The sequence below is a fragment of the Crassostrea angulata genome, chromosome 8, assembly GCF_025612915.1.
Source record: "Crassostrea angulata isolate pt1a10 chromosome 8, ASM2561291v2, whole genome shotgun sequence".
Lineage (NCBI taxonomy): Eukaryota > Metazoa > Mollusca > Bivalvia > Ostreida > Ostreidae > Magallana > Magallana angulata.
The window spans coordinates 21,021,335-21,031,023 of record NC_069118.1 but is presented as its reverse complement, the minus strand read 5'-3'; the positions used below and the strand labels follow the sequence as shown (position 1 = coordinate 21,031,023).

Genomic DNA, 9,689 nt, shown 5'->3' with positions numbered 1-9,689 from the left:
TTGTGCTTTTTTTTAAAATTTAGAACCACCAGAGTCACCCTATCGGACTCTGGTAACTGCATGCGAACCATCGGACTTTGAAGTGCTAAACCCCCAGGCTTCAGAGCAAACCATCAGGCTTCGGCGTGACTATCGATGACGGACTTTAGAGGCCAATCACACATTGGAGTCCAACATATATACTTTGTACGACAAGCAAATCACTCAAGACCAGTCTTTATCCGTTTTAAATTTTGAAATAGCAGATTTGATATCATAGCGTTTGGATAATGATAAAAAAAAAATTACAGGAAGACAATTTGCTGATAAAAATTTCCTTTTTATATAGAGTGTTTCCTCTTTATAATGAGATACATGTATTTAGCAGACACTGTGACAGACCTGAAATGGTACGTTGACATTTTTTAAGGCTTTTAAATGCATGCGCTGAATACTTTCGTAAAATATTATGAGAGTTTAACTCGATTTATATAAAATAAGGTAGCTTGTTTTCGTCATCAAATTCTGTACGCAACTTAGAAAACTCGAGTAGCCGTTTTGTGCAAATTCGTTTATGACGTCATAACAAGGACATCTCAAGGTTGCTCGCTTCACTTTTTCTAACGCCAAATGCTCTGAGTGATAAAAAATTATGCGATTTAGATCTATGTCATCTCTGGTGTAAATATAACAGTAGTTATTCATATCTAGTTCTCATGTACGAATTATAAGTTAAAAATGAATGCATTAAAACTACGTAGATTATCAGCAAGAATTTGAGCGTTACTTTCAAATCTATGTGAAACTGTTCATAAAAGCTAGGTCATGTAACTTCAAACGTCAGAGAGAGAGAGAGAGAGAGAGAGAGAGAGAGAGAGAGAGAGAGAGAGAGAGAGAGAGAGAGAGAGAGAGAAATGGATCGACTACAAAATGTTTGGTCCTCTGCTTCGGTAATAATTCTTTAAATGAAAAGCATGACAAGTATTTATATATATTATGTCCTTTCTATTTTGACCGAAAAAAAGGACGAGCAAAGCCAGGGAATTATATTTTCTAAATAAGTTGTGAAGATCTTTGTACGCAAAATATAAGTTTGAAGCTTACGAATCTCATCAGCTTTCTAGATTTGAAACTATTTGAGTTTTTTTTTCATGTACATTTCCTATAATATTTCCACACAGAAAATGTGGAAATGAGAAATGAGGAACAGTAAAATCTTGCACATACTTACCACTTTGCTACCACGTGCACCCTTCCTCTGAATTTTAAATATTAAAAGTATTATGCTCTGCATTCTCCGATTTATGGCAAAATTGGGCATCTCATATGAATATTTTAATAGCACCAAAACAGATTTATTTCTTTTTTTTAATGTCTTAATACTACATCAACAATACAAACCGATGGTACACGAGAAGCTATACCCACCACCCATGGAAAATTCGAATTCATAATACAAATATGCTTTTTTAATCTCCTTTATAAACTTTCATATTTTCCAATAAAGCTTCTTTAGAAATATAAGTTTCTAGATTTAAGATCAGCAGTCTAAATTTTATATTTGAATAATTTTTATAACTTAATAAGTGGAACAGGTTATAAAAAATGGCGTCGTACTCTTGACACTTTTTTTACGCACAGAAACAATTGATAAATTTGTGTAAATTGTTTATCAGTTAATTGCGATTTCTCAAAATAACTCCATTTCAAAAAATGCTCATTTCCAATATATTTATTAGAAAAGCGCTAAAACAGCATCATCAACAATACCAACTTCCAGGCAGTATTGCATGAAAATAGCGTAGGCGATAAATTAATTAAAATAATGAGCGTAAATCTAAAAGAACGGTTTGACAAATTTTCAGGGTATGTTTTCCCGTGAGATTTTTTTTGTGGGTAAACCTGCGACCCATCTTACAAAAACGGGTACTAACCTGTAAATAGTCTAGGAAAAACAACCGTTGTGTGATTTTGGGCATACATTGTATCAATCTAAGCGACAATAATAGGTGCAAAAAAGAATTAACATTATATTTTGTATACGATTTTTTGTAGAATAAAGTTTTGTATGAAAACCAAAGTTGCAGCTGTTTAGAAAAAATAACGAATTAAGACTGTTTTTCTGATTTCATACATAATACTTTCTTCTTTATTGTGAATGTTTTCATGTGTTTAGCACATGAAGCTATAGCAACTATTTACATTTTTTTATTAATATGATTAAAAGCATTTTTCTAAACTAATTGTTCAAAGATATCATGGTTTGATAAAGCTACTTTACAATGCATATCTTGCTTTTAATGAGCCTTGCTTTTTTGTATTTAGTATAGAATGAGCGTTGTAACACATATAGAGACTAAACAATTAGATTTTTTTCTGCGGAAGTAAATACAACATTCAGTAAATCTATTTCGTTTTTAACAAGCTTGCTTAGGAAATAACAATTTGCAGCACAAGGTATCATTTTAGATCAATTAAAACACCTACGTTTGAATCAAATAACTTGCAATCTTATGTTTCCTTATAGTCATAACATTATCGTGTAACCTTTGTTTTCTTTCAGATAAAAAATGGGGTTTCTACTCTTGATGTCACAAATTTGTACAGGTCAATTATTTTATTCATATAAAAATATTTACAACCAGTGTGTATTTCCCCTTAGGTTTGAATTGGAAAACTAAGACGATCAATATCCTTTGAATACACTCAGCATTTTCATGTGCAATGAGCATAAATATAAACGTCGTCAAGTGTTTTGAGTAATTTTTATTCTACGATTAAGGAAAACGTTTAAACTAACATAACCAATTGATATGTACAGTACCGATCAGACCCAACCTTATACCAGAGTAAACACCAAGTAAACCCCGGGTTTACTTTCTGGGTCTACTTTGGGTTGACTTTTTGAAAATTTTGGTCCACTCGGGGTTACATTGGGTATACACGTAGTAAAACAAAAGAAAACTCAGAAACTAACCCGTGGGTTTTGTTGGGGTTTACTTTCTGTTAGGTTCGATCTGTTCGGTACTGTTCTAATGGAAAATAATCGTTAAATCCTATCTATTCGTCAATGAAAAAGACTGTCTTCTTTCAAAAAGGTTTCTTGCACCATATTTTTAGTCGCGGAAGAAAACTAAATAATATGTTGATATAGCTGATATGATTAGGCAATATTACTAAAATTCAGTCACGCTTGAAATATTCTTATGTTCACTTGTTTGTGTTTATCAAAAATTGCTATGATATTATTACTTCAAAACTAATTAGATTGTGTAATAATTTTCGATCGTTTTTCTGAGCACAGTTTGATTACTCATATACATGTTTTATATAGAAAACGTAACTAGTAAAATATATATGAGTTTATAGTTTTAGCAATGGTGTTAAATGCATATGCCATGAGTTGGTTTGACATTCAAAACAAATGTCGTCAACTTGGACTACAAATGCCCTCAGCGACTCATCACCAAAAACCATACTGGACCAAGTACTACAAACGTCAGTCTGACTGGATCGGCAAATATGGTAAATACAGTAACGTACACACAATGGTTGGTTTCGTTTAAAAACACTGTATCCAAACAGTATCTAATGTATTTAAAATCTTGTACAAACCTTAAGTAAAGTTTACTAAAAAGATTAGTAAAATTTAACGTTATTTAAATGTTCAACTTAATATAACATTCCCTTGTCTATTTTAATACATAAAATGAAATCTGAATTTGAATTTTACAAATTTAATGACAGCATTTAATTTGTCATGTTATATTCATACTATAAGTATACAGAACTGTATTTTTTATAAGTTTACACAGTTCTTTTCAAATGACTTTCCTTAGGAAGCATCAGATTAAAATATTTACTAATACTCTTTGTTATAACGTATATAATTCTGATGTTTCCGTCACATTTTACTTGAAGAAATAGTATAAAGAATACATTTATTCTTTAACATCTTACAGTAAAGTTACAAGATAAATTGTTATCTACGCAAATACATTTTTTATTCCTTTTTAATTTTAAGGATGTTACCACAGAACTGATATTACAGAAGCTAAAACCTTTAATTTGCATCTCCCATCAGCTGGAATTTGTCAAGAATTCTGTATGGAAGACAATAAATCTAACAAACTTTTATTTTTTGGTATAAAGGTATTTATAAATGTTCTTCAAATCTTTTTTAATTTTTTCTAATCATTTGAAAATTTATTGTGAAAAAATAGTGTAACAATAATTGCCACCATGAACCACGTGTGCCGACGGATGGGGACCTGACACCTAAATTGGTGTTTCATTTAGGGCATTTTTACATTAATTAATTCATTGCATGGAAAAAATAAGCTGTAAAAATTCAAACTGTTAATATTTTCAAACAGATAACTTGTACCTAGAGCTATGACGAGAGTATTGCAAATTAAAAGATCAATTATCTTATAAAATCTTATTACTTGTATCCATACCGCCTTTTTAAAAGAATAGGAAATCAAATAACTCATATTTTAGTAGAAAAACTTTTTGTAGAAATATTTGTGTAGCCCCTGAACATTTTTTGACTCTGATCTGCTTTATTTAATGATGTTTTTAAAAAACAATTGACATAATTCACTGAATATTGGAAAAATGTTTTTATTTGCATTGATAAAAAATTATTTTCTTTGCATTGATAAATATAGAAAGGAAAATGTATTTGTCTGTCAGAACGACCATCAACGCTGTTTAATAAACAATTTTCCGAATAATTCTTTGGAGTGTGGAGGAGGTATGGCATACAGTGTGTTTGTATCGGGTAAGTTGATTTTAACTCAGCATTTTATTAATATTTACAGGCATAATAAGCTCACTTGAGCTTAAAATAGCTATTCTGTTCACTTATTGTCCGACTTTCGTCTGCCTGTCTGTAAACGTTTTACATTTTGCCTTCTTTTCCACAACCAATGGACCAATTACAAGTAAACCAAACGAAACATCATTAGTGTAGGGAAATTCAAATTTGTTAAAATGAAGTGACAAGCTTTCTTTCAACTGGAAATTCATGTAATTAAAAATTATGATAATGGCCCGGTGGTAGGAATGAGCCACAACGGAGAGGGCGTTGAATTTTACCATGGTTAGAAAATCTTAAAACATTTTCATTTAAAAATCTGAAAGAACAAAAGGTTTTCAATGTTTATCATCAGAACATAAAAAGAAAACTTGAAAAACTAAATTGTTCAGATTTATTTTTGATACGAAATAGGTATAATCAGTTACATGTATGACTATTGTTGCTCAGGATATGTGGCCCCTTGGCCTCTTGTTTAATCTATTGTTCTTAAATTCTCCTTGAGCTGAAAAAATAACGAACCTTTTTTAAAAACCTTTTCTTCATTTTCATTACAAAACATATCGTGACTGGTGTAACTTTAAAAAATGTGAGCCCCATTGATATGAAAAAAGTGTTACCAGATTTGGTTTATGCCATTTTTCTCCTCCAAAAGCTAACATAATAAATGTTTACTTCAACCCAAGTTTCTCATCTGCTAATTTAGAAAAAATGCCTAATTTTATATTTGTCCTTTTTTTTTAGAAAAAGGTATGCCTGATGTGATTTGCAATGATAGTAATGCAAACTGCTATCATAAAGAAGAACAAGTTAAATTCTTATTGACGGATGAGACAGAATGCAACTCAGCATATGACCACTATAGAGACACGTGTTTCATTGAATTAACCACTCAAATATACACGAGTTTTGATAGAGGTAAAAACTTTTCATACATTCATCTGAAACAAGATCTTGTGCAAAAGCAAACTTCTAAACGCAGGCTCTTCAAACAATCCTTATTTAATTGTGGGGTGTTATTTGTTTTGTTTTGTTTTGTTTGTGTTGTTGGGTTTTTTTTGGGGGGGGGGGGGGTGAAGGGCTGAGGTTTAGTGTTTTTGATAAATATACAAATTTTCAGGATTTTAATCTTACCGTCACCAAACATTTGAGTTAAAATGTCTTGGTTAGTTTTCAAATCGGACTCAGTTATGAAAGTTGAGATACAATGTTTATATCATAATGTTTTTTTCTAGGGAAGAAATTGTCAAAAAACGATCAAAGAAATATTTTGTTCTGTGAACAGTGTACAGAACAGGGATGTCTATTTGCAAACTGTAAAAGTCAATTAAACACCATGTATTGTACTAAGGTCAGTCTATGCAAACAGAGATTTTTGTGCATTGATATTCAGTTATAATTATCATTAATACATGTAAGAAAGACAATAAAGAAGTTTTTAGTTTTTCCCGGGGTTTTGTTTTCACGTTTGATTTTCTTTGTTTAGAATGTGTTATCTACTGCCCACCCTTCAGTTTTGAAAACCATTACACAAACTGTGATACCAAATGTTACTGAAAAAAGAGTCAGATTAAGGAGGATAACATATAACAAATTAGTTAGCATATATAAGAAGCAAACACTATCACACGGAGCAATCTTTTCCAGAACAACTCAATCAATTTCAAAAGAAGATACTATAACAAGTAAGTGTTGAACTTTAAGAGAATGTAGAATTGCTTTACAGTCATTCACAACTCAGACAAGTTGTTCTTAGTGTTAGACGTATCACTTTTTGTCTTCATGATAGTATAACAAAAAAGAAAATATATCTGAATATTTGCAGTCACTTTCTCCTTGATACCACTAGTTGGATAAATCGAGCGTTGTCAAAAAGTATGCGGACAACTGTAATTTCATTCTAAATAACAACGCTATATTTAGGAAAGTATTAGAACATTCTAATATAGACTTAATTAAAAAATATGTTTAAAAATCAGAGCAATGTACATTCTTATTATTTAGTTATTACTACAAAAACATTGCCTGTACAGTCCGCAAGTTACACAACGTTTTTAACGTCGTACGTAGCGCGTTGTTTTCTGTTAGTTTTCAACGTAGTCACCTCTGCACTGCAAACACTTCCCACACCTTCTTAGCCATGAATCGAACACATCTAAATACCACTTACAAACGATTTTAGATACAATGATTCCAGTTACATATTTAATTTCATCAGAATCCTCAAATCTAGCTCCTCTTAGCTGTGATTTGATGAATGGAAAAATTGCAAAACCCATCTGAGCAAAATCCGGACTATATGACGGGTGTTCAAGAAGACCGAATCCTAGGAGTTCGATTTCCAGACACGTGGAAGCTGCCGTGTGTGCAGTTGCAATATCTTGGTGTAGAATGACATTTCCCAAGGTCTACAGCCATGGCATTGCGTTTTTTCATCATTGCCCTTACTAAATCGCGGTGTAACACCTGTAATGAATACTACCAATGTTTCGTTTGGAACACTGTATGAAGCTTTAGAATATGTGAATTTATTTATATATAATAATTAAATAAATAAAAATTAAGATTAGAATGTCCGGGTATTAGTTTCATGAATTACGGTATGCTAAATGCAACAAATTGAATGTTTTATAATCTGTTATTACTATTTAAATACGATGAAATGGGTAGTTTTTTACCTGAAAGTAGTATGCAGCATTTACCGTCTGGCCAGAGGATACAGTGTGGACCAAAATCATTCCGTGTCGATCAGTAAAGAATATGTACATTCGTTTACCCACGGAATTTGCAACCTTTGCCTTTTTCGGTGCTGGAGAACCCCGGTGTTTCCAAATGCTGGATTATGTTTTTGTATGTGGATCAAAATGATGCAACCAAGTTCGTCCGTAGCCACTTCTCTCCTTCTCTTTTGAAATTCCGTATGAATGCCTTGCTTGTCTGCATTCGTCTTGTTTGTGCTCATCGGATAAAAGTCTGGGCACCCATCTTGCGCAAACACGACTTATACAGAATTCTTCAGTGAGGATATTGAAAAACCGAAGATTTGCTAACATCACTTATTGACAAGACTTCTCTTAACGTCAGACGTCTGTGCATGCAATACTTAAGACATACCATAGTCACTTCTACCAGCCTTTAAGTTTTAGGTAAATTGTCATTAATAGCCACTCTTCTCGTTCTTGACTTAGGTATAAGAATACCCAACTTAGGCACTGCCAATGACAAATGCAAGTAAAGAATGATAAACGATCAGGTCGGCATTTATATTCCTAGAACTGTATATTCATCATATAGTACATAATATGGCCATAGAACTAAGCACAGTAAGTTTTCATATTTTTTAGTAATAATAAATCTGAAAAGCATGCAGAAACGAAACAGCTTGAATTATTCAAACTCCTTTGAAGCATTTTATTATCCAAAAAGTATAAATATAATTAAATTATTTTGAAGTCAGAGAACACATAATTTGTACTTAACAAACGCAAAAATTACTTTTATCATAATGTAACATATTCTGTATTTTCCTTTATAGTGAAGGATGACATAGTACAGATTACAAGAAACGCATCGTAGTATCCAAGAAAGTGTTTTAAACAATGCAAAAATTATAACTGTACTTTTGTTGACTGTGATGAAATTAACTACTTTGTGTTTTTGGAGGTACGGCGATTCACAAAGCACCTTTCACTTATTTACCGTATATAAACGGGTATTTTCTGCGGCCCTATATTTTTGCGTTTTAGATTCAAAAAGGTATCAAAATATATTCTGTTTCCAATTTCTGCGATTACATTAACCGCAAAAATTGATTTAAAAATAGAATGTATACATTGTAACAAGCATAATGTATTAAACTTTGGCTTCATTTCAGGAGTGTTACCACCGATACCGTTTGTAATGAGCTTGTTAATTTCCCATTCTCTAACCAGTCACCCGTTGACTCCTGCTGTAGTAGTTGCAGCGTTATATTAATATTTATCTAAGAATTTCCTGTAAAGCATGCATTTGTATCATAATCTATAGCTAAAATATGTGCACGCATATTTTGGAAATGATGCTTTAAAAAAATGTTTATTTACTTCTTGTGAACTGTGGTTAAATTGCGTTTATGGTTGACTGACCCAAACCTTCGATATAATTTCATTGACCGATCATTATTAAAGATATTTGTTCGACACCCTCTCATGTGATTATTAAAAATAATCCTCTAGTTAGGGTATTATTATTTAGGACTGTTGGTGTCTTGAATGAGATATGCAAATTGCTTGGAATAGTTATGCATGTATTTTAATTTGTATTTTCGAGAAATGTAAGTCATATATAGTAAGTGTGAATTTAAGAAACAGTTCCACTCATCAGTTGCCATTGTACTGAAAAAATCACGGATAATTACCGTATACAGACTACTGAGCAGTACACGTAGGTTACATACAATAATAATTGCACAAAGTATATAATTTATAATTTACTAAGTTTTAATTTTTTGCTGCGCAATGAAGGTGGCAAAATTATAATAAGTAAAAATAATATGACAGCTATATCTAGATACAGCTGAAATGTATATTCTAAGTTGAATACAAAAATAGTTTTGCAATAATGCTGTAAATAGTTGCTACTGCTACGATGGTACATGTAAATCCTCTCTCTCTCTCTCTCTCTCTCTCTCTCTTTCTCTCTCTCTCTCTCTCTCTTCGATTTGTTCAGTGCTCTAACAAAACCCAGGTAACAGTAGCTTTATTTAAACAGCTAGGACTTGACATTCCATCATACTTCCAAGAGACAAAATTCATGTTTATTGAATGTTAAAAAAAATGTATTGAATAATTTACAAGATAATAACAATTTTGGAGAATATTAGCGTATAAGTCAAAGTGTATCGAATATG

The 9,689-nt window shown here is 31.8% G+C and overlaps 1 protein-coding gene across 1 annotated transcript; it reads left to right on the top strand.

The window, feature by feature from the left end:
* Positions 1-4,740: 4,740 nt before the first annotated feature.
* On the top strand, positions 4,741-6,497 carry LOC128159197 (uncharacterized). The gene is made up of 4 exons (XM_052822258.1): positions 4,741-4,765; positions 5,546-5,719; positions 6,037-6,152; positions 6,288-6,497. The coding sequence occupies exons 1-4, from the start codon at positions 4,741-4,743 to the stop codon at positions 6,495-6,497; spliced, it is 525 nt and encodes a 174-aa protein (XP_052678218.1).
* The last annotated feature ends 3,192 nt before the right edge of the window (positions 6,498-9,689 follow it).

What these genes read in the sequence shown, in the direction of transcription:
- LOC128159197 (XM_052822258.1), top strand. Translation starts at nt 4,741, where the DNA reads ATGGCATACAGTGTGTTTGTATCGG. An exon ending in ATACAGTGTGTTTGTATCGG is followed by an intron (nt 4,766 to 5,545) that starts GTAAGTTGATTT and finishes CTTTTTTTTTAG; the next exon opens with AAAAAGGTATGCCTGATGTG. An exon ending in ACACCATGTATTGTACTAAG is followed by an intron (nt 6,153 to 6,287) that starts GTCAGTCTATGC and finishes TTCTTTGTTTAG; the next exon opens with AATGTGTTATCTACTGCCCA.